The sequence below is a fragment of the Meriones unguiculatus genome, chromosome 1 (genome assembly GCF_030254825.1).
Source record: "Meriones unguiculatus strain TT.TT164.6M chromosome 1, Bangor_MerUng_6.1, whole genome shotgun sequence".
In the NCBI taxonomy this organism is placed as follows: domain Eukaryota; kingdom Metazoa; phylum Chordata; class Mammalia; order Rodentia; family Muridae; genus Meriones; species Meriones unguiculatus.
In genome coordinates, this window is record NC_083349.1 from 53,383,804 (window position 1) to 53,409,517 (window position 25,714).

The window sequence follows — 25,714 nt, forward strand, 5'->3', positions numbered from 1 at the left end:
CTTGGAGGGGACCCCTACCTCAATAGCAGTGAGCTGAACCACAGGCCTGATCCCCTGTGGGACCATGTATAAGTTCGGTGCCCTCTGAGAGGGAAGAATGGGGAGGTTGGAGCCGTCCTGCAAAACAAACACAGGCTGTCAATACTTCTCTTTCCTTTAAGCAGAGCGGCCGCTCGAGGGCTATGTGAGCAAGAGCAGAGTGATACCTTGTTCCTCAGGATGAGCTCTGCTGTTACAAGAACATCCCCACAAGCCTTGTCTCCATTCATAACTGGGTGCCAGAGAAGCTTAGGCGTGACGTCTGTCTCTGAGGTCAGTTTGACCAAAGGAGAGCAAGTGCTTCGCCCTAAAAATTCATCTTTGCCCTAGAAAAGTAAACCACACTCAAAGTCCTGGTCAAACAACTCTTCAGACCTTTACTATGCCCCCAGGTCTCCTTGAAATTTCCTACCACCTACCACTTGGTCGTTGTCGAAAAGCTCTATGACAACTTTGGGTGGGTTCTGCAGAACTGTCTGGGGTTCCCCGAAGATTTCAACCTCATCAAATATAATGGTTTGGTCCCAGGTGGGGTTCAGGGTGGAGTGGATGATCTCGGTGGTTTTGCTTCGATGGAGAAAGGAGACGTGAGCATATGGATCTAGGACAGAAAAAGATAGCAACGGTAGAGTCATGGTGAAGTCTGCCTTCCCAGAGCAGCTCATTTCAACCAGAGACTTCTCCTCTGGACAGCGTGGGCATATACTTTCACCACAAGAACTCTAGAAAGCAGGGCGGCACAGAGGAAGGTATCGTGGTGAGTCAGAAGCGCCGAAGGGAACCCTGATGTGTGCGAAGGATTGTCTCTCTGGAGTATACTTAACCCCATCCAGGTTAATTGGCCACATGGTCTTTCACATGCATTATCTAGAGTATAAACTGGCAACCAGACGCATCTTGTGTCAAGGCCTTGCCCCCTGATCTGGGAAGAAAAAGATCTAATCTTCTTAAGCTTTGGTTCCTTCCTCTGTGCCATGAAAGTAACATCTGTTTTCCAATGCATAGAGGAGGAGGTGACATGAGGAACACGAGCTGCTTAAGACAGAGCCTATTATCCACTCCGCCGATAAATACGTTATTTTTAGGTGTTTGCTTCTAATGTTTTGATAAACTGATAAACACGTTTACTCGATGCATTTGTTCCTACTGTTATCTACACGTAAAGTTTTCTATCTGTGTGCTGGGTTTCGAGAATATAGCAGTAGATAGCAAAGGCTCAGCTGCTCTCAGAATTTACAGCACGCAAGAGCAGAAAAACTGTTCCCATGCTCTGGGAGTGGAATAGTTATGTTCCAGGAAGTATTGTGTGACCTCCTACATGACAAATAACTACACTAAACCTTTTCACAGCTCACTAGAGAGGTGACTTATTCCAGCAATAGAACAATGTCTAACTTGAAGCCCCTGTGTATGCCAAGGAGTGGGGAAGGTTATAACATTGCAGGCAGACATCACATCACTAAACCATTTTTTCCCCATTCATCAATCTTGTATCTCCAGCTGTGAGAAATGTGCTTAGACTTTGCGGCAAACACTAGGGAAGAATTCTGATTGGATCTACAGTGAGGGAGTGCCCCCTGCTGGACAATGCTTGAAAACGTCCTTGAAAACATTTTGAAGCTTTGTTCCATAAGACCAGGATAATCTTGATCTGACTTACAGATCGAGATCTCATTTATAGACTACATCTAGATAATCTGATCTAACTTATTGGGAAAGGAAATAATTCACAAATGCTGGGTGAGAAGAGTGCCTGGGACAGAGACCCCAGTTGACGCAGTGCCCGATTGTACCAGGCAAGTGTTTTGAGAGCTGTTTCCATAGAAGAACCAGGCAAGCTTCGCTGGCTTGTGGTTCTCAGCATGGAACTGCTCCAGTGTTATCTGCACAGGCAGAGGAAGGAGCACATCCAAAACCCACGTGGAGCACCAATGTGAGGATAGTGAAGCCAGGCAGCAGAGGAGGCAAAAATAAACCACAAGTGGCTCAGAGCCGGGTTCCATGGGCTAATGAGTTAAGGGTGTGATCTTTTTTAGCATCTTGAGATTATTTAACCAAAAAGTGTGAAGACCGTTACACTGGCCCAGGACCCAGGTTTAAAGCACAGCCGTGCTCACAGGGAACACGGAAGTCGCCCTTCACAGCACGTTAGTGCTCAATCGGTGATTGTTAGTGTTCAAGCACGTGTGTCTCCTAGCTCGCAGCAACGGTTCTTAAAGTCAATAATCCCTTAAGTAATGCCTGGGCCCTCTCCTTCAAGTATACCAAAGTGGTCTCTGTATGACAAGGGTTTTAGTGTATGAAATAAAAACGAGACAAGATACAAAAACCACGTGATGAGCAGGAGACCCACCCTAGCCTGCCATGTAATAGGGTGTTAGGGATTTTTCCTTCACCTGAAAAGCTGTCCTTGTCCAAAGCCAAGAGGTTCCTCGCTTGATAAATGTAGCAGCGCAGGTGGTATATATAGACCCCTGAAAAAAAGAGGGTGACAAGAAATAGGACACCGTTAACAAGATTTTTCTGAACTGTTGGGAGGCGACACATGTTTCAGACACCTGAGCCACTTGATCTATTTCCCTGCAGCACAGAACACACATACCCCCAACACAGTCGTTTCTTACAAAAGAACACTTACAGGAGTCCCCTAACCTGCGCTTTCACTTCTTAATATTTCAGTTGCCTGTAGTCCATCTCCGGTCACAAACATCATGTGGAAATAGTCCCGAAATAAACAGTTCACAAGTTTCATATTGCAAGCCCTGCAGTGGGAGCCCTCTCAAAGCACCCAGCTGCATCTCATTCGGGATGTGAGTCATGCCTTTGTCCAGCGTGTCCATGCTGTATAGGCTGCCTGCCTGTTAGTCACTCAGTAGTTCCTTCTATCAGTTACCAAACTTACTGTAGTGATTATGTTAAGTAACCCTTGTTTATTTAATAAAGGCCCAAAGCACAAGAGTAGCCATTTAGTTATAGGACATTTTAATAACTTCCATATTTATTATTAGTTACCACTCTTGTTATTGTGTCTAATTTCTAAGCTGAAGTTCATCGCATGTATGTACGTACGTATTGAGACAGTTTGTAAGGAAGGTTGGCACAAAGTCTTAGGATGGATCTTATCTCTCTAAGAGGCCGGGGAGTGTAACACTGTAACAGGAGGGCACTTAAGACACTTAAGGCACTATAATCCCAGCATGCAAGGGGCCGAGGCAACCCGGATTACACACAGAAACACTGCCTCCAAAGAGAAAACAAGACCAAATACATAACTGCTATAACAATTCCAATGCCCGCATGGCTATGAGGAGAACAGTAGTCCTACTGTGAACTTCTGGGGTTTAGTGAACGGCTGCTCAGCACAGACCCAGGGCAGCCTGGCCTCACTGAACAAGGTCTCAGGGCAATGCTAGATCCATGTCTGGGATAGCTATCTGATGAACGTTTCTTTGACTTTTAAACTTGTTCCAACTCCTCTTATTAATGCACACACATTCACATGTATGTACACACACATGCACACATGCACACATGCACACACACACAGTTTGAGGAGTAGCAGAGTATTGTGACTAAACACATGAATTCTGGAACCATGAATGGTTGAATATCTGTACATATTATACTTACGAAAATGTGCCATTATTAATAACATTCTGAAATTCTTGAAGGCTGCCATTGAGACCAGACTTTCCTTAAAATTTTAGCCTTTCCCCCCCATAACTAAGATAATAATTTAGGCTTTTCTAGCCAGAATGAGTATATTTTAGGCAGACTTTAAAATCAGTGATTTGATCATTCTTCATCCCAAATATGATGTAGTTATGAAGATTTTTTTTTTATAACACTTGATGATCTGAAGTTTTTCCAGAGACAAAAGTGGCAGGCACAGAACTCACAGCTGTGTTTAAAACTTACTGTCGAAATTACAGGAAACAATGGGAGTGTTCGCTCCAAACACAGTGGTGGCACTGTGCTTGTGCTTTTCCAGGCTCTTCTCATCTCCATCCTCTGTGGTGTCTGCACCCTAAAGAAAGAGGAAACCATCGTCGTCATCATCATCATCCATCATCATCAGCATCATCATCATCATCACCATCTATCATCATCACCCATCATCATCATCATCACCATCTATCATCATCACCCATCATCATCATCATCATCATCATCATCATCACCATCAATCATCATCACCCTCCATCATCATCACCTAAAACTAAGCTAACCAAGAGGTGAGAATAACAAGCAACCACAATGGTGACTTTCGGAAGATATTTTTGTCACCGTTTTCCAATGTGAGAACCACCTGGGACAGTGAATGACTTCTTCAGAATCACCTGGCTAAAAGGTGGCAGAGCAGGGGAAGGAAGCCAATCCTAACGCCTCAAGTCCAGGTTTACCAAACCCTGCTGCTGAAAGAAAGGGAAGAGGAGAAAGAACAGATGCTCTCCAAGAGTGGGAGAAGGAAGACAAAAAATAGCAGAGTGGGGCAGGGTCAGAGCACAGAAGAGAAAACTGTTCTTGAAAATGGTCCTCCCTCCCTTACTCCCACCATCCCTCCCTTCATCCCTCTCTCCCTCTCTTTTGTGTCCCTGTGTGTGGGATGTATGTTTGCCTATGTGTATGGACAGAATAGGGCATCAGATGTCCTGTTCTATCACTTGTCCCTCGTGACAGGAGCTCCCGTTGAACTAGAGCTCACTAGCTTTTGGCTAGACTGGCTGCTGGAAAGCCCCAATGACCTTCCTGACTCCCCTTGAGGCCACCCCCACCTCAGTGCTGGGTGACAGTCATCCACTGCCACCTATACACAGATTATTATTATTTTTTTTTTACGTGGGTGCTGGGTATCTGAACTTAGGTCCTCAGGCTTGCACAGCAAACATCCTTAACCAATGAGCATTCCCCCTAGTCCGTGGAAATGTTTCTTGGCCACCGCGTTGCACAGATCACCCACTGCTATTTTCTACTCCTTTCTTCCACCGACCTGCCCCTGCCCCCAACACCTACCCCCTCTACCATGCTGTCACTGGAACTGTCATTTGTGAGCCAGGCTTCTATTTTTCTCCCCCTTACGTCTGTATATTTGGCTTCTTTGATCTGGCAAACCAAGCCTCTGTGCCTTCAACAGTACTAGATGTTTCCTGAGACCAGGGTCCTGACAGGCATACGTGGAAAATGCTGAGAGAAACAGATGTGCCTGCAGCACTGTTCTGAGGACCTGTCATGGGACAGTGGCTTCTTCCTAAGATGAGAGTCACTGGACAGGGCACACACCTTTCCCCCAACTTCCTCGCAGCCGTGCAGCGCCGGGGCTGCAGAAGCCTCTCCGGACTTGGCTGTGTTTTCTATATTACTCATACCCTTCCTCTACACTTTAGCTTCTGGCTACTTACAAGGGCACCTTCAAGTTTAAAGATGGCAGCTGCACCGTGTGTTTCTGACGGAGCCATTTTCCTCCTCCAGCGTCTGCGGCGGAAGGTGTCTGAACTGCGCTGTGTCCAGTGGAATTTCCAGCCGATTAAGGAAGCGTATTCCCAGCCCTCCCGGTCTTCAAGTTCTTCCATGGCCTAAAAGAGAAGCACAACTTTTAGTGAGAAAAATACGTAGCCACAAAAGTCCACTCTCTGTCATGTACTATGTGAGGAGTCAAGGAGACAGCAAAGATAGACTAGAGGGGATCCCTGGCGTGGTAGAGCTGACAGACTGGAGATGGAGGTACCAGGAAACCACAGGGACCATTCAGACACGGGAGTGAGTGAGAACGATGGGCTTTCTCAGATTGCTCATAAGAACACATGCAGTGAAATGATATCGTCCCATAGGATTTAAACGTCTTGTTTATGCTAACAGCTGCTGTTATTAGGAATGATGTGTTAGATCAGAGTCTATGGTTTTCGTGGTAACTTATTAGCTAGTACAGTACTTTTAAGTTGAACATGACTTATATGCACTTGCTCTGTTTTCAATGTTTTTTTTCTATTCCTTCAACACACCTGTGCACCTGTCGCATGACAGAGACTGTCCTCAAGGCTGGGGTATCACTGAAGAAGAAGATAGTTGTGCCCTTTGCCTCCATGTATTTGATATTTAAATGGCCAAAAACTTATCTAAGGGTCTTACATGCATGATCAGATGGAACAGACGGTAAATCATACTGAATATCATTGATTAATCTAGATGTAAGAGATCCATGCAGGGTTGTTGTCAGTGTACGGTTTTAATTTTTTTCCACTTCAAATAAACATAAAATACACATCTCCCATGATCTAGGAAGTTCCTTTGTGACAGTTCGAACAGTGATAGTGGCACATTTTGTGTGGCCAAGAATGACACAGGTTAGAGAACACGATTGAAATCTCAGCAAGGCATGGGTGGAATTGGGGCTTCTGAGCAGAGGCCCAGCGTTCTTCGAGAGTCAGGTTGGTGCTCACGTGGAAAGAGGTGAAGCTAATCTAGAAACTTCTCACCCGGGAGGGACGGCACAGCGTTTGAGACTCGTTCACGCTAGCACACCACACTGGGAGCACGCTGCTAAGCCAGGACACCGAGATGAGGCAGCTCTACTTCCGCTCCCCGGAAGCTCATTATTAAATAAGAGGTAACTTCATAGCTCCTCCTAGAGTGGAGACTTTCCAGGTAGCGCTCCTGTTTAGAATTAGGCTAACCTGGGTTCAAAGGTCATCTCTGCCACTTCCTGGAGATAGAACCTAGAGCATGTCTGTTTCATGACTATGAACTCCATCGGTGGAATGAGCAACTGTCCAGACCTTACAGCGCATTCACGCTGTATCATGTGCCGTGTTGTAAATGACATGCAAAACATACTGTTTATTATTAATTTCATATTATTACTCAATTTAACTTACTATGCAGTTGAAAACCTTGTAGTAGCCTAATTAAATTAGGGAGCGGATAGTTTTATGTCAACCAGATACAAGCTAGAGTCATTAGGGAAGAAAGGACCTCAAATGAAAAAAAAAAAAAATGCCTCTGTCAGGTCGGTCTATGGGCAAGCATGGAGGGTGTTTTCTTATTTGGTGATTGATGTGGGAGGGCCCACTTACTGTGGGTGTTTCCATCTGTGGGCCGGTGGTTCTGGGCTAATAAGAAAGCAGGTTGAGCAAGCCATGAGGAGCAAGCCAGTAAGCAGCACTCCTCCATGGCCTCTGCATCAGCTCCTGCCTCCAAGTTCCTGCCTTGAGTTCTTGCCCTGATTTCCTTCATGATGGACTGTGATCAGGACAGGTCAACTGAAATATTAACCCCTTCCTCTCCAGGCTGCATTCATCATGGCACTTTATCACAGCAATAGAAACCCTACCCAAGACAGATGGGTAGTCTTGCTCCTGGGGTCTGAATTCTGCATCTTGTTCCAGGTTCTGAGGTATCAGCACTATCTGCCCGCATAATCCCAGAGTCTTTTTCTATCCTCCCAGAGGCTTCGCGCTACCTCAGCGTCTTCTGGAGGGCATGTGGGAGCACAGATTACTGCTCTCACCCCCAGACTCTACTGAGTGAGGCATTTCTGACATTCCAGGCTACGCGTCCAGAACCCAACTTCAGACGCTTGGTTTGCAAATGGCTCTGCAGAAACCGCCTGTGGCTGGGACTCTGCGTGGCGTGGCAGGCAGAGCACCCAGGCCCAGCACTCTCCTGCCACCCCTCTTACCCTCGCAGTACTAGAAGCCGTCTGTGTCAGATCTTTCTTGCGTTTCCGGACCAGTCTCCGCCTTCTGTGAGTGTGATACATTTTCTCCGCTGCAACCCAGGATTTGGGCTTGTTATCAGGAGGAATGGTGATTCCATACTCCCAGCCTGCAACAGAGTTCGAGAACAGTTACCCAAAAAAGACACGTCTGCGTGATCAGTGAACGGTCCGCTAGGACACACGGAGCTCCTCCCTCTGCTCACAAATGTTCTCTGCCACTGTGACCGTCACACGGTTGAGCATGCCTAATCTGAAAGTATAGTGTGCCATGCTAAAACTTTTTGGGTGCCATCATGCCCCAAATGTAAAATTATGTACGTATGAATGTATGTGTGTATGTATGTATGCACATATATAAACATTTATATAAACATTATATGTATACATACGTATATATAAACACATTACAAAATCTAAACATTTCTCAAACCAAAAACCACTTTTTCTGGGCCCCAGCATGTTGGATAAGGGGTACTCAGCCTTTCTACTCCTTTGGGATTGAGCTCAGGGACCTGTGAAAACCAGCTAAGAGCTCTGCCATCAGGCTCCATCCCTAGCCCTTTGGCGGTATTTCCTGCAAGTTGGTAAACCTGTCCGTGTTCCAACTTGGCAACCTTAAAGGTAAAAGACACACACCTGTGTGGTTGGTACATGGTTACTTGTGCGTCATAATTGCGTTAGAGCACCACAACCCACGCACAATTCACCATCTATTCGGAATCTTAGGTATCAGTCGCATTCTGCTCACATAGTCTCGCCTCTCGGAGGAAAGAATCAGTTATATGCTTTTGCTCTGAGTAATTCCAAAGGGAAAGCTCATTTGACCTGCCCCTTTGTAGAGAAAGGTAAGCACAATCACATGCTCACCAGTGCGATGTCTTGTAAGACATTTTGCCATTCTCCTACCTGTGTCTAGGGCCTCTAGATTTGATTATCCCAAGGAGATTGTGAGATGTGGTTAGCAAAGAGAAAATCCAAGCTCTAGATTTCTTCTGTCATTCTTACTCTGGATTTCTAAGTATCCCGGAGCCCAGCTGTTCGGCCCCTTCACCTCTGTTTTCTACTTCTAACATCTACTCACCCAGCAGCTGTTGTCTGAGTCAGATACTCATCTGAATAACTACCACATGACCCAACTGCCACACTCCACTGGGGATGGCATTCCTCCCCCCATGGACCTTTGCTCTGGCCACCCAAGGCCTTTCTGCAGACTCACGCTAAGGCAAACATCTGTCCATGTTACCTTTCTCATCCACTGCCCGGTTTATGTCATATATCCACGCGTCATCTTCCCACTCCCAGCCCGGAGGGCAAGTAAGTTCGCTGGGTGATGCCGCCTTATCTCCATTCTAAGAGACAGACAAACAAACAGACAGAAGTAAACGAGATCCAAGGATGAGGAAAATTTCCTGATACTTAACTACAGAATCTATATGTCTTTCTAGATACCATCTTTGAGAACCATTTTATTCATAAAAACTCTAATCTTTACTCAGATACAAATGCTACATTAAAATCCCTTGTCTCCAGTACCTTCTGTTTTTGCTATTAGAGAATAGTTGAACCATGTAAAATTCTTGGTTTTGTAAGCCAAAACGGTCAACATTAGCAATTTCATATGATCTCATTTAATACTATTAGACGGCGCCACTTATCTTTACGAGAGTTTTTACAAAGCAAAACAGAGAACAGATCAAGTGTTAAGACCAGAGGCTCATTATGCTGATCATGTGAGACTGAGCTCACATGATCACCTACTAGCTTAGGTTTACATTAAAACTCAAGAGTTATAATATATTCATATGGAAGAGAAAGAAAGGTGGCTGTAAACATGGAAAACACTCAGCTTTGGTTTTTTGTTTTTTTAAAAAAAGATTTATTTATTTATCTATCTATCTATCTATTTATTTATTTATTATGTAGGCAATGTTCTGCCTGCATGTACTCCTGCACACTAGAAAAGGGCACCAGATCTCATTATAGATGGTTGTGAGCCACCATGTGGTTGCTGGGAATTGAACTCAGGACCTCTGGAAGAGCAGCCAGTGCCTTTCACCTCTGAGCCATGTCTCCAGCTCCCAGCTCCATTTTAAATTAACAGAATGCAAAGTAGAACAGTAGTAGGTACCGTTTGCTTATGGATCAAATGTGGCAGCGGGACGGTGCCGAAACAAAGAGGGATGTGCATGCTTCCCCGAGAAGCAGCTGGGCAGTATGACCACCGCGCCTTTATGCATTTACACAGATTCCAGGGATATTTTCCTAGAGAGGAGCTTTCATTAATTGTGCAAAAGCAGCGGTTTAAAGATACTCACTGTCACGTCTTTTACAAAAACTGAAGAGGGACCAAAACAAACAAACAAAAACTCACCCCTAATCACCAAGCCCTACATGTCTACGAGATGTGCAAATCAATGGCCACAGGGGCCTACAGTGAAGCTCACAGCTCTGTGTGTACGGTTACCAAAAGGTGATGGGAGCTTCGGGGAGGCTCAGTTAATAACTGGTTCAGAAGCCCGGCGTGCACACAAAAGCCAGCAGTGAGGGTACACACGTATAATCCCAGTGCTGGGGGTAGGAGATGAATGGATCCCAGGAGCTTGTGGGCCACACACCCAGCTCAGGTTCACTGAAAACTCCCCGGCTCAAAAACATAAGGTAGGGAGTGGCTGAGGAAGACCCTGTATGCTGACTTTGCCTCTGCAAGCGTGTGCACACACTTGTATGTGTGTCCCAGATACAAATGTGTGTCTCATCGGCACAAATGTGTGCTCACACATGGTCAAACGTGCCATTATGTGAAAATGCAGGTGTGTATAACACTGTGTGTATAACGCAGTTGTAGTCAGAAGAGAGAAAAATATACAAGCAGACGGACAGAAACCTGCAACGGTGATTATTTCGTGGAGGGCAGTGCTAGGTGGAGAGAATTGCTTCTCATTTCCTTAAACACTATTTACACATATTTTTAAAAGTTTTAAAACTGCGTTTAAAATTTTTACTTTTACTTAGGGCGATGTGCGCAGATATGTGCACGTTCACACGAGTGCTCACGGGGGCCACAAGAGGATACTGGCTCCCACGCAGGTGTAGCACAGAGGCCTCTGAGGTGCCAGTGAGGCTGCTGGGACCTGAACTGCAGTTCCCCCAAGAGCACCAAGCACTCATAACTGCAGAGCCATCTCTTCAGCTCCATTTCTTTTCGTTTGTTTTTATTTGCCTGTGTATTTCTTTAAAGTGAGCGTTTCATTTGTCATCATTTTTTTTCTAAAGAAAAAAAAAGGCCTCTTAGATAATTAATTTCTTACCTAAAAAACTATGTACAACTCAAACATTGCCATGTAGCACTGTCTATTCAAAGGCCTGGTTTTCATTGGATGTACGTAGTGATCACGCAAGTGGTGCGACTTCAATTGTAAATGGAAGACTACTTGGAACAGGGGATATAGCAGAAGAGAAGCTAGAGCGTGCCCCAGGACACACGGAGGCGGGACGGGAGGGTCCCTCCTGAGAGCAGGTGGCTCACCGCATCGGTATAGGTGTCCTCCGCCAGCTTCCACTCGCCTCCGGGATAGCGAATCTCATTCTGGTAGACTTCATCCGTGAACTCCGTGTGACCTGCATCAGCCTCAGTCAGGAGGCTGTGGGTCAGAGAGGGCTCCTATTACTGAGGAGAAAGAGAAACCGGACCCAGCAACCCCAGCTATTTCACACTGTCGGGAGGCTTCCGCAGCCTGGAATGGCACCAGTTCTCTTCTTGCTTGAGCCCTCTGGTTTCTCCATTCCAAATCCGACTTTGAACTAAAAAGCTTTTGACATTCATTTGGAGAAGGGGGCTGGCGGGGGCAGTGAGACCTAAATTATAGAGGACTCCTCACACTGGCAAGGTGGCTCCTTCCTGGGAATTAGGATGGAGCCTGGAAGGTCGTGCTGTGTGCAGCTCCCTGCAGGGACCACTGAGGAGTGTCCTCCACACAACTCATTTCAGCATGGGCTTTCCAGCTTTTTCTCAGCAGACCTCTTGGCTGACAGTTCAAAGAACAGGGAAATACTCCTCTATGTCCTTTCTATTTAAAAAAAAAAAAAAAATGGAGTGGAGGCAGGCTTTGAAGATGTGTGGGAATGTGTGCCCATGGCTTGCTCTACACGACATAAACTGATGGTTTCTAAGTAGACAGCCAAGCCATTTCATTTCAGACTCCAGACCCTTTTGGGCCCTTGAGTGCTCTGTACTGACTCTCTGCCTTGCCAGCTTTTGCTTGGATTTAGAGCCACTTCAAAAACCCGCAGAAGAACGCACAGAGGCTCCAACTTTGTCTTAAGTTTTCTGCCAGGGACCCTCAAATGACGGTTCTTTTTCCTTTACTTCCTACCCTCCCTGAAATCAAACACTGGAAGGGTATCAAAAAACAAATGGCTCTGACCATTTGTATAAATTGAAATCATCCATCACTCCTCTGTACCCCAGAGGAGACGAAAAGTTTTGGCGGACACCTCTGGCATTCCAGCCTCGAGTTTTTCCACTCACAATTCTCTCTACCTTTCCCTATCCTCACCTATTTCCTTCTGTCCAACCCAACCTCTCCTTCCCTCCCCTCACCAATCCCCACAACTCCAAACAAAGCAAACAGTCTCACAGCAGAAGCAAGGATGTGTGGGCACAGGGTCTGGCAGAACAGCACGCTCCTTTCCTCCCTCTTTAAGGCCCGTGCCATCACAAGGTGGCCAGAAGAAGGAGCTCTGGGACTGATGCTGCCAGAAACATTTTTTTTTTTTTTTTTACTTGTTAACTGATTGAGACTCTGAAGCAGAGGATGGCCTTGAATACCTGATCCGCCGAGTGCTGGGGATACAGGTGCAGGCCTCTGCATCTGGATTATTCAGTACCAGAGCTCAAACCTAGGGCTTTGAGTATTCCATGCAGGCATTCAACCTGCTAAACTATGTCCCAACCCCACTGGCAATATTTAGAAACATGGGATTCCCCCAGGCCTCAGGGGGGAGTATATTAGCCTTCTATGACTCTATGTTTATTTGGGGGGAGGTATTGAGACTCAAACCCAGAACCTCACACATGTGAGGCACGCAATGAACCCCTGCGATATAATATCTCCAGTACACAATTCTTTTCTTTTAATAAGAGCTTCTGAAATGTAACTCACACAGCACATAATTCACCTCTTTGACATGCACTCCCTAATGTTTCTCAATAGCTGCTCGAGGCTGACTGAGTGTTGGTCTCATTTTCCTTGCTTGCAAAGTGAAGATCGTATTATACTGTTTGGAGGTTATTCCCCAGGAATCTCTCGCATTTCTGCACATCTTGCCAGCTGATCAGTGATGACCTTTGTGATGAATTAGCTTATCAACAATGCTGTTTGTGGAACAGTCATGAAAGACAGAGATAGGGTCTTTGTCTAGATCGAGAGGCCAGCATGTTGCTATGCCCATTAGAAAAGATCCAAACCCAGCATGGTGGTGCATGCCTGTAATTGCAGCACTCAGGGAGGCAGAAGTGGGCGGATCACTGTGAGTTTGAGGCCAGTCTGGTCTACAAAGCAAGTCCAGGATAGCAAAGGCTACACAAAGAAACCCTGTCTTGAAAAACAAAGAGAGAGAGAGGGAGAGAGAGAAAGAAGAAAAGTTTAGGATCCAAATTCCAGGCTTCCTCTCCTCAACACAACCCCACTGCAGGTGCAAATGTCATCTGGCCCTCTTCATCACTCAGTCGTAGCACAGGGAGCCTAGAGAAAATGCTGATATTCAGCTATTACTCTTCTTGTGGGGAATTAAAGTCCTTTGTCTCTGAACCAGGAGTCACGTGTCTTCCCACCATGGTCCAGGAAATAGTGGCTGGTAACCTCATAACTACAGATATCTTTCATGGTTTTGCTTTGTTTTCCTACAAGACAGGGTTTCTCTGTATAGTCCTGGCTGTCCCAGAACTCATTCTGTAGACCAGGATGGCCTTGAACTCACAGAGCTTTTCCTGCCTCTGCCTCCCAAGTGCTTGGATTAAAGGAGTGTGCCACTACTGCCCGGCTATCTTTCATAGTTCTTACCACTGCCTATCGGGTAGGACTGTCATTAAGCTGAAATGAGATGATGTTGGTGTGAGGCACACTGCCTAGCGCCTGGTCCCAAGGAATTCCTTTCCCAAGTCTGTCATTTTAGACAAAAGCCAACATTCCTCCAGGGACTTGAGAAAATAGTTCCTACCTGTTAAAAGGAGTCATTCATTCTCCTTATCTCTGATGAAAGGAACCTACGGCTTGTCCATGAAGAACCATATGTACCAGATGAGAAAATTAAATGAGGATATTTTGCTCCTAGGTATGGTAGAGGAGGTTTATTGTAGATATAAAGAAGAGCACAGACAGAGGCGTCTTGAATGATCCAGACTGAACCAGGCCATGCGAGGAGGTGGGGGAGAACAAGAGAGGAAGAAAGAGAAAGAGAAGAGAGAAAGAAGTGGGAGCCTTAGACCAAGAGGCCAAGAGGACAAGGGGCCAAAAGACTGGTGTAGACAAAAATGGCTGGATTATATAGGAATAAGAAAAGCTGGGGGAAGGGAAGCCCAGGCCTGGGCTGGTGAGGATATGGTAGGAGGCAGGATATGCCAGCCAGGATGACTCTATAAAGGGTAGATGCTGAACACCTGGCAGCCAGGATCTGCTTTGATATGTTAAATAGGCACCCCACTTGTCTGCGGTTTGAGACCTAACACCTAGCACATCTGTAATAGCGCCATAGACTATATCTAGATCTAGGTACGGACAGAGTTGTACTGGGAATTGGACACTTTGTACTCGGTCATGAGAGACACTGATTTATGACCCGGCTCATCTCCCTGACTATTTTTTTACTTTGTATTTTGAGACTGGGTCCTGGTACGTTGCTGAGCTTGGACTGGTCTGTACTCCAGGCAGAACCCGAATGTGCAGTTCTCTTCCTTTCGTCCCTAGGTAGCTGGGGTTTGCAGACCTACACCCTGCATTCCCAAAGGTGTCTCTTATTCTTGTCCTTGGGGACTCATGGTATCGTCCTGTAAGTTTCTATGGACTTAGGCCTACTCAGTGGGTAAAATTAATATTAATAAGAATGATGACAGACGGGCTGGGGAGACTGTTCAGTTGGTAAAGGCTCCAGCCAGCACTGCAGCCTGAAACCCTGAACTGGATCCGAAGAACCCACAGAAAAAAAACAGATGTGTTGGTGGACCTCGATCATCTCAGCATCCCCAAGGTGAGCTAGAAGGTAGAGACGGGAGACTCACCCAGAAGCTGTATACCAGCTAGCCTGGATACAGCATAAGGGTAGAAGCAGAAGACCCTGGCTCAACAAGGTAGACAGTAAGAAATGACTCTTAAAAGATGTCTTTTGTTGTCCACATGTGTGTTATGTCATACATGTGCCTGCATAAACACACACACACAACTAAACAAAACAAGTGACCTAGAAAGCCAAACACTCACCTTCTTTCGGGGTCAACCACCCAGTCTCCTTCCCACTCCCAGCCTTTGGGAGGTAAAAAGAATTCTCTTTTGAGTTTTATTTTTCCTGTGACATCAGAGAACTTGTGACGTCCCACCAGTCCAGAGGTGCCCCACTTCCCAAACACAAGGGCTTGGTTTTCATACTGTTAAAAACAGACACAGTTGGGGAGTCACTATCAGAGGTCGAGAAAGCAAGCCAGTCATGAAGTCCAAGTGTGCCCAGGGCTGAGGCCAGTTAATGATAGGAAGCAAAAAAGCTACATGCCCAGAAAGTATGGACCTGAACTCAGGCCTGCCAGTGGTTAGGCCACTTTGAGTGAGTCGCTCATCTTTGTAAGATTCAGTGTGATCATCTGTAAACTGGGCACAGCATGCTTCTTACACTTATTCTAGAGCTCACATGTACAAACGGTTGTATGTTCTGCAAACAGTGATGTGTCCCATGCGAGTTATTTGAATGACACTAGACAGCAGGATGACATCGAGATACCCACAACAATCCTCGACCTATGAATGTGTGCATTCCGTAAAGTTTACTTGGAAGTTTACTGCTTAGATTTGGGCACGTTTCTCCAAGGAATAATTAACTGATGGTATTCCCACCCCCAGGCAGTACACAAAGAATATATCAGAAACATGATTACCAAGGGGCCCTAAAAGTTCTGAGTCCCTTCTGGACTACGGCAGGTAGAATGAGAACTTTCTGGAAAGCAACATCTGACTCTGGTTTTCAGAGAGTTTATTTCTAAGTTAAGAAAATTCATTATAGTTTTTGTGTGTGTGCAAGCCCTCACATAGAGGTCAAAGGACACCTTTTGGTAGTTGGTTTTCACCTTTGACCATGTGGGTCCTAAGGACCGATCTAGGGTCATCAGCCTCAGCTACAAGCACCTGTATCCACTGAGCTGACTCACCACCCCAGCCATACTCTTCTAAATTAGAATGTATAAAACCATGACGGTCTGATCTTCTTCACACTCTCAACCATGGAAAGAGGTGAGACTTCCCAGGGAGGTGAGGGTCCTTGTTTGGTCTCAGACTCATAGGTCTACTTTCTTATGTTGACCAGACCGAGAAGATAAGTTGCCCACGGCACAGGTAAGTCTTTGCCCACAAAGGGAGGCAGGAAATGTGACTATGTGCCTGATGGCAGTGGAGAGTGTCATCTCAGGTGTTGGTTTGAGCCTGGAGGGGAGGGTGTACCTAGGTGATTATCACAAGGATCCATGAACTTAGCATGCATGACTGGGGCACAGAATGGAGGAGCAAAGGTTTCTTGCTGATTCTGCTTAGAAGCCAGCATGACACTGATGAAACCCAAGTTTCATCACCAACTAAGAGTGGTGGTGGTGGTGTTCAGTGGCTTCGGGGATGGAGCCTCAAGACAGTTGCAGCAGGACAAAGTAGTATGAGGTGTTCATGGACAGGCACATGTGAAGTGCCTCAAAGACACCCAGAAAAGTGTGCGCATGTATGTGCATCCTACATCATGTGTCGTATGTCGAGCGCCCATGAGATTGGCTCTAGTGTCACAAGCTGGAAAAGCATCCATTTTCAAGGTTGCTGGCTGGAGGTTACCTCATTGAATTACCACACAAAAGGGGTAGCCACACTGGAGTGTTCCACTGTTTATAACCTTAGGGCAGCCGGCGTGTGTGTGTGTGTGTGTGTGTGTGTGTGTGTGTGTGTGTGTGTCTAAGATTCTTTTAGAGGCATTTAAGGTGGTAGTAATAACAGCTACAGGTAGGCAAAAAGAGAAAAACTTCTGCCCCACCAGAGAGAAGACAGGACTGTCATCAAAGGTACCATTTCAGCGAAGACGGTGAATGAGCCTTCAGCGAAGCTATTGAACTTCTTCTCCACAGCACTTAAACCCAGCCAGATATTCACTCGCAGCTCCACAGGCACTTTGGGCCCATTGGTTTTTTCTTGTGGATACTGTGGATGAATTATAACATGTTAGGTGACATGGAACAGATGCCACATGAACTGTGATATCACGCTAAAGCCCAAAGCATGCTCAGCCTCTACCCACTGCTTCCATCAGACTGATTTTGTATTTGCATTTGTTAAAACTGACAAATGACCCTACAGCAAAGACTGAGATAGCAGCTAAAGCCATAGGTTCTATGAAAGCCATTCCGAATGCCCGGCCTTTTCCAGTTCTCTGTCTTGCATCTGTCCTTTTCTTCATTGATAAACTGTCGCTATTTCAATCAATCAGTCAACCAATCAAAGTGTGAGCCATGTATCCCCACCTGTCCCCGAGACCATTTCAGGAAGTCTACATGGGGAGAACAGTCTTTCTAATAGCATCAGTGTGAGATTTGTCTTCTTTGTTTTGTTGACATTTGCACAGGTGGGACAGTGACTTCCCACTGCCCCCAACAGTAGGAACAGCACTCAACTGTCAAGTGCAGAAGATGAAATGTCAGTTCCACTAAGGAATTCTTTCAACTTAAATAAACCCAACTAACTAAAGAACTAAAAATATTATAATGGATTTTTCAAAGCCAGTAAAAATTATAGTATTGTTAAATCCCCACTCTTAAGTGCCTGGCTTCTTAATACTTGGTGTGATAAAAGGGGGCGCTCTCACAAGTCACCTCACACATTAGCACAAAAGCTTTTTGTCAACTTGACAAGCGCTCTGTTATAAATTGGCCTAGAGATAGATGTGTGTGTGTGTTGAGACAAGTCCTCTTGTATCCTGTGTCTGTTTTCCTATTTTAATTTTTATTATAACAAATATTAGGGCACAGAATGGAAGCCATATAAACAAAAGCCCTTTGTAGTCTTCAATAATGTTTTTAATGTTACAAAGAGACACCAAGACTAAAAAAAATCCCACTGAACTAAAAGACTTCTCAAACTAAAAAATGGGGATTAATAAGGTCAATAAATAGAGTTTCTGAAAAGATTTTTTTTTTCTGTTTATGCACTAGATTCTAAAACTTAACACAAAACACAACTCCCTGGCCTCTCTGGTTTACCGTGAAGCTTTATTTGTTAATCAGTTTGCTTCCACTACTGCTGACAGCCATTATAATTGAGGTTCTATTTTAAGTCAAATTCCTTCTGCAGAGGTCATTTGAAAGAAGCTGATCACTCAGACACTATTTACAGGCCCCGGGTTAAAGAGCGAAGTTAACACATTAGAAGTGAGCTCCTTGTTTTAGAGAGCAGACCACCTTGACTTTGTATTTTCTCCTATTAAGATTTGTAATTACTTTCTTAAATCCAAAGAAATCCTTTCTTTGACTCCTGTTGGATGTCAAAGCACGCCATGGGAGCTATGCTCAGTTCTTTGATGCAGCCCCAGGCCTCTGTCAGTTTTCCAAGATATGTCCAGAGAAGTTCCTCATTGGGGTTCTAGGAGGAGTTATGGGTTCTAGAAAGCTTGCATAGTATATGCAGAAAATTAGATGCAAACTCAATCTGGCAGGAAGCACTTAAAGATGTCCATGACTCTAGTCAGAACTACTGTGGTATTGCGGCGCATGCCTTTAAATCCCAACACTTGGGAGGCAGGTAGATTTCTGTGAGTTCCAGGACAGCCTGATCTACATAGTGAGAGTGTATCTTAAAACAAAACAAAACAAAACAAAACAGTAATTGACGATGATGGTGATAAAAATGTTCAAAACTTCTGCTTAAAGTAGCAATTCTCGAAACTTTTCTATATTAGAGAGTCTTATGATTGTGATGGCTGCTCATGATTGCCAAATTGCCTGGATCTGAACCAACGAAAAGGCATGATGCCAGGCATTCCTGTGAGGCATTTTCTTGATAGATTATTTGAAGTAGAAACCTATCTTAAATGTGTGCGGCCCAGCTAAAGGAGATAGAAGAAAAGCTTCTGCTTCTTGCCTGCTTGCCTTCACTTTTGCTGGCAAGTTCATCAGCTTTGTTGCTGCTATTGCTGCATTCTTTCCCTAATATTAGGACTTGGATTCCAGCTTCTAGTGGAAACTGAAGACCAATGGTTCTCCCGGAATCCTCTGAGCCACCAGACTGAGACTGCTCAGACATCCAGCCTCATGGACTAATCAATTTCCAAGTTCTTGGCCTTTCTGGTTGAGACAGCCATCATTGAGCCACCCAGACCATATCAGATAGGCCAATCTAATAATTTCCCTTTTAATGTGTATTCATTTTATCTGTCTGCTCTTCTAGAGAACCCTGATCTCATGACTAGTTATACAACCCCTCTTCCCCAAAAACCTACTAGCATCAATGGAAGAAATGTATTGTTTGTATGAGACGTTAAGGGTGGAAAATTCATGTCAGAAAGCAAATGACAATGTCATGTTACTGTTAATGTCAGAGCCATCTAGAGCAGTGTCTGTGGTTGGATGTCAACCAAGCTCATGTCACTGTAAAAATTACAGCCCCAGAAGAAGAGAGACCAGAACAGGTTGGCATTGATCTTAAACATCTTAGCCATTCAAAAAGATAGACTACTAACCATGCAACCCCTCCCCCAGAAGAGAATTTTGCATGCATTTCCTATTACACAATGGAGATGTACCTTCAGAAAGATGGTTTGGGTTTTCCCACAGTATTTCCCAGATGCGTTCCCGCCACTGGTGGAGTATAAGACTTGATGGGCAGGAATCCGTGCATAAGCTAGTCGCTTCTCTCCACGGATCATCCAGATGATAATGTCAGGCATGCTGTTCTGAGGCTGGCCAATGGGTGAGATGGGAAAGAAAGCAGACAAGATGAGTCGATATGCAGAGAGACCGGGAAATAGCAGGTTAGGAACTTGGGGTTGTGGTCAAGACTGTGTTCCAAAGTCACACTGTGGTTACAGGAGGCTAAGAAGTGGGCTGTGGGTAGCTGTGGGGCAGGAGTAGAGGCACATGGCAGCAAGTAAAGAGGTGCCGGCCACTCCGAGCTGAAAAGTATTTTAGGAGATACCCCCCTTGTCTCTCAAGCATCATTTGAAGAAAGCCATCAGTAGCTTTCTTCAGAAAGCTTTCATCAGAAAGCCACAAGCTGCCACCCACTGCTGTGGTGTGTCTGAATGTGTTCCTCAGGGTTATATGTCTGAAGCTTTATTCAGCAGTGTTGATTGGCCTAATGAAAGATGAGCAGATCATGAGTGATTTACCCTCAAGCACAGGTTAATGCCATTGTTGCAAAAGTGGGTTAGTTATCATATGAATAGGCGTACTGTGAGAGTAGGGTCTGTCCCCACCTGCTTGCTTATACAAACACACACACACACACACACACACACACACTCACACACTCCCCTCTAGTCCTCTGCAGTGAAATAACACAACAACAACAACAACAAAAATCCCTTGTCACATTCAGGTCTCTCCATATTGGATATCGCTGCCCCTAGAACTGCAAGAAAGAAACCTCTGCTCTTTCTAACTTACCCAGCCTGTGGTGTTGTTTCCGCATCACCAAAGGGACTAAGACACTAACCCCAGACACTCAGAGGACAGGAGTCTGTCTACTCGTTCATTCACGGAGATGAGGGACAGCTGACACTCAGCCAGCACCTCCTGTCTGCCCTGTGCTGTCCTCCTTTATGGTCATCATGTTTAAATCTTCCCATGACAGTTCTATGACAGCAGTATGAAAGCGGTGATTTTCCTTTAGGTTTCTCCGGAACCCAACTCAAAATTCTGGTTCTGATTTCAGTGACTTTTACCCCAATCCTCAGTAGCCCCCTCAGCCCAGTTATTACTTGGTTTTTGTTATTGGTTAAATCCATTCACAGTCCCAAACATCATACCAGATTCTCCATCCACAACCCCACCCCCCCCACCCCCTTGGCCTCATCCACAGAATGCTTCTGGAACCAGGTGACATCAGTGTAATTCCAAGCTCTACCTCTTCTGTAAGTTGCATTAATTTATCAAGCCAGTCCTCGATTTCCAACAAGGTGGATTTCACATCTGTGGCTTCCGACCTCATCTTCATAGCTGCCTCGTGTATCTGCGAGAGAAACCTGGACCGCAACTTTCGGATCTGAGTATCCAGAATTGTGACATTAGCTTTTCCTTCTGTGACCGGCAAGGTGTATCTATGAGAAAAGGAGAGAAAAGAAGACAAAACTTAAGAATGACATTCTGAGCTTCAAAACTAAGTTCACTCATGTCTGCCCACATGTTCAATGTATGTCTGCATGCATTTCATATGTAGATGGATTGAGGTGTCAGCACTCTTCTGATTCTAGGGGCGCTGCTTGGATTAAACGGTCATTGAGGACATCTCTGTGGTGCTGGCGGAACAGAAAAGAGAACAAACATTTTTTAAAGCAGCAAAGCAAAATATTCCCACCATCATCCTCTTCCCTGTTGTCATCACCACACAAGGTTCGCAGAGAGCTCCAGAAAATAGGAAGGACTGCTTGATGGGACAATTTCTATCCAGGTTAAGACCCAGTGGCAGGACCCTCAAAGAAAAACTGGGGTGACTGAGTGCGTGACGCAGATTAGCCTCCTGTCATCAGTGTCTCCCTCTCGCAGGGGCAGTAGGTGAGGCCCCAGGGCAAGACTGTCAGTACCAGAAAATTCGACTCACGTTCTCCCCACTGAGATCTCCCGTTATTTGCATTTCACCCCCACTCCTCAAATGAAGGATATTCTAGCATGATTTCCCTCAACCATGGAATGTCCTGTTACATAACATTTTAAAACATCCCAAGTGTCTTCTTTGAAGGAAGCTTGCATCATAAGTCCTGCTAAATATGTCTGCGCTTGCTTCAGCAAACCCTATAGTTCACAGCCATTTTTCCAAGTGAAATCTGTAACTGCATGGTTTTGTTTGATTTTATTAATGACTGTGGCAGAATTCGTATGAAGGGTTAAGAACCTGCCGTGGCAGGGGAAAGCTGTTGAGCTCAGAAGTCACACGTGAGCCCTCTGAGAGTGAGCTGCTGAGGGTGAAAAGGAGCAGAAGGGCTCAGTGGTAAATCACTCTCAGCATCACTGTCCGGCTGGACCCCTCTACTCTCAGTGTGAGCTTTGAGTGGTCACTGAATCAGTGGCGCTTTGACGTCAGCTGCTCGGCAATGACCTGATCAAACCACTAGATGGCACAAGAAGGCTGCATGACTAAGGGACTTCCCCAGAGGGGAAAGTGTCTGGTTCCCCTGAGCTTTTCTTTTTGACCTTTCCTGTTCACAGCTTCTTTAGCCAATGTTTAAAATGAGGTTCGAATGAGTCACTTTCCCCGTTGATTACTAAATACTAAAAGATCTGAGTTACTTCTCCAAGTCACAGCTATGAAATGTGCTCTGGCTGAGTCTACGTACTGGCTTTGTCTAATCTGATTTGATGTGCTTGTGTGTGTGTGTGTGTGTGTGTGTGTGTGTTGTGTTGCTGTTGTTTCTTGTCTATTTTAGTATAAATGCTGCTGAAGTACTCGAGACACTCAGGAAAAAAAAAAAAAAAAAAAACAAGAGCAAGCTATTCCTAAAGACAACATTGCCCTCAGTGGTGGAATCCCTGCAGTCAGGAGTCCTTCAGGAGGAGTAGGGAGCTCAAGTACCGCCCTCCCCTCCAGCTCCCACCCTCTGCCTCAGGCTGCTGGGCCAGCTTCCCGGAGTCCAGCTTGGTCTGACTTTAGACTTGGCTCCGCAGTGGCCCTCTCCCTCTTTCCTTCTCATTCCTCCCCTCCCTCCCTCATCACCTCCCTGTCCCCTTTGGAGTCCACTGAGAGGAGTTGTCCTCCTCTCCTTCCGTCTGGCCCTAGCTTATCAGGTATCTTCAGGATGGTTGCAATGTCCTTATCTGTGGCCTAGCAAGGCTGCTCCTCCCTCAGGGGAGAGGGGAAGCTCATGAGTTCATGTCAGAAACAATTCCTGTCCCCTTTACTAGGGAACCCACTTGGATACTGAGCTACCATGGGCTATGTCTGAGGAGGGGTTGTAGGTTATATCCATGCATGGTCTTTGCTTGGTTGCTGGGATACAAGTGAATGTATAAAATTATTTAAAAATTAAAAAATAAAATAAAGTAAAAATAAATAAATAAATAAAATAGACTTGGCTCCAAACCAGAGAATGGAGCTTTCCAGGTGATTCAGAAACTCTTCCTCTGGTGGGGTGGGGCTTTCAAGGAGCCCAAAACAATGATGAAAGGCATTTTTTTTTTCCTTCAGAGAAATGAAGATTCTAGAAGCACTAACAGTCTTAGAATTCAGGGATGAGTGCATGACTGGGGATGTGGGGAAGGGAAGATCACTGTACCTCGTGTCTTCTATAACTTCATCTATCAACTTCAGCCACAGCTCGGCCAACTGGTTTGCAGGAATTTTTCCTTGGATCCCTGATTTTACAGCCTCTATGTTTGATTGCTGAAGAATTAAGAAAGAGGAGAGATAACTGATAACTCTGCCATTACACCCAAGAAAGCTTTATTTCCAAGGTAGGGTAGGGGCATAAAAAGATATATTATAGAAAAGCCAGAGGGCTCTGGCTCTCGCTTAGTAATATCTGCCATAGCTGTCTGTTGTTTGCTTTTATTCAAAACGCAATCGACGCTAATAAGTTTAAGCAATAGAAAAATCTTATCATGTATTTTGACCTTTGAAACCATGTAAATATTTTATGTACTCCAAAAATAAACAGAAAGAAGCCATCGGGAATAGGCGAGGGAACCCTATAATGGACATACATAGGAACAGTATGGACGTAGCTATACTTCACACGGATGGTTGAACTAACTAACATAAGCTATGAGAATAGCATTTTGACTACCTATCCTGAGTTACAAAACAAAGGCAATCCAGACTGTATTTAACTCGAATCCGTGGGCTTACTGTCACGATGGTTGATGTATAGAGTTCAAATCTGAAAAAAATGAATGATTATATTTGGAATGGCAGAAGTTGGAGTCTCACTGTAGGGAAGATAAGTCCTTGGTGGTAGATTAAAATTGGAGGCACCATTCTGGCCTTCAATATTTTAAGTTATAGAAATAAATACACATATAACTGTGTGTATGTATACACATGTGTGTGGTGAATTTCTTGGCTGACAAGGCTTAAAAGGAAAATATACCAGTAGCTTTGTGCATTCTACTACCCAGATTGTGTTTTTTAAATGTCACTTCCCATTAAAGCAAGTACAGCATCTTAGAAAAATGGCTATTTCAGTGCTGGGGTTGGGAAAGTACAAGCCAAGCCCAGAACATACTGATATGCTAGTGCTGAACATCTGCCAACAGAGAGGGGAAGGGAGTACCCTCTACGCCTAGCCAGAGGCCTGGTCATGGAAAGCCACTCTCTCTGTCAAGATTAGCCTGGAGCCCAGACGGCTTGGTCAGTGGGAAGAGATAATAAAAAGAATGAGGGCAAAACGCCCTGAAGAATATCTCAAACTTAATTAGAAGAAAGGTGTGGTCAGTTCTCCACCAGTTTCCTTGAGGAAAGGTATCGGAATCTAATAAAAATGTTGCATTTCAATTTCAACTTTGTTTTTATTTTTTAGAAATTGTATGTTTATTTTATGTGCATGAGTGCTTTGCCTACATGTATGTCTAATGACCTCACATGTGCCTGGCGTCCTTGAAGGACAGAAAACAGCATTAGATCCCTTGGAATGGGAGTTCTAGGTGGCTGTAAGCTGCCATGTGGGTGCTAGGAACTGAACCCAGGTCCTCTGGAAGAGCAGCAAGCTCTTAGTCACAGGACTATCTGTCCATTGCCTTCGACTTCATCTTTCCTAAATGGGAAATTATACTCAAGTTCAATTATCCTTCTACATTGGTGCTCTCCCCTCCCCGTCCCCTCCCCCACGGAGGGGTTTTATGTATGAGTGTTTGCTTCTCCATGGTCTGAGATGCTCTGTGGGGTTGTCAGCAAAAACAAAGCAGAGTGATGGAATGGGGACAAATTCTTCTGCTTCAGTTCTAGATCTCTGGGCCGCATGTTAAATCTGGGGCTGATCACTCTGCCCTCAGGATTGCTCACTGCCTGTGAGGTTCAGGGCCATCTTCCCAGCTCTGTGTTCTTCAATGATTTCAAGTTCCTCAGTGTAACCGTGTTTCCTCATCATTGACAGAAACCAAACTATGGCTTTGGAGCGTAGTAAGGACCCAGCACTCGCCTCTTTTCAAGCATTGTTGCTACTCTTGAGAGCATCAGCCAGGACTCACACGCACCATTTTGGTGGCATAGAAATGCGTTAGAAAAAGGACTATATTGCCTTTATAACAAAAAGCGATATTTTAATTTTGCTGTGGAGTTTTTTTTTTTAGCAGATATTTTCTCATATATCTTGGTCTAGCACTTATAAAAATGATATTAATATAAACTGAAAATTATTTGTTATTCATATATTTTAATCACATATTAATGAGATTAACATATTTCTACACATATGATATGTTTTGATTATATCCAAACGGACTTTTCCCCATTCTAAATTAACATAACATTGAAATAAAAACACTAACGCGGAATGAACTTTATCCATACCCAACAGAAGTAACTTAAT

The 25,714-nt window shown here is 44.9% G+C and overlaps 1 protein-coding gene across 3 annotated transcripts in view; it reads right to left on the reverse strand.

Moving 5' to 3' along the window:
- The window catches only part of Myof (myoferlin), a 144,565-nt gene that overhangs the window by 37,266 nt on the left and 81,585 nt on the right, over positions 1-25,714 (reverse strand). For all 3 annotated transcript variants that reach the window (XM_060388887.1, XM_060388880.1, XM_060388892.1), the window contains 14 exons: positions 23,465-23,571; positions 21,103-21,295; positions 19,781-19,936; positions 17,056-17,187; positions 15,229-15,392; positions 11,280-11,394; positions 8,997-9,102; positions 7,715-7,860; positions 5,439-5,612; positions 3,958-4,066; positions 2,436-2,513; positions 459-640; positions 207-365; positions 19-117 (listed from right to left, as the gene is read on the reverse strand). In XM_060388887.1, coding sequence (XP_060244870.1) covers positions 19-117; positions 207-365; positions 459-640; positions 2,436-2,513; positions 3,958-4,066; positions 5,439-5,612; positions 7,715-7,860; positions 8,997-9,102; positions 11,280-11,394; positions 15,229-15,392; positions 17,056-17,187; positions 19,781-19,936; positions 21,103-21,295; positions 23,465-23,571 — 1,920 coding nt within the window. The remainder of the gene's footprint in view (positions 1-18; positions 118-206; positions 366-458; positions 641-2,435; positions 2,514-3,957; positions 4,067-5,438; positions 5,613-7,714; positions 7,861-8,996; positions 9,103-11,279; positions 11,395-15,228; positions 15,393-17,055; positions 17,188-19,780; positions 19,937-21,102; positions 21,296-23,464; positions 23,572-25,714) is intronic.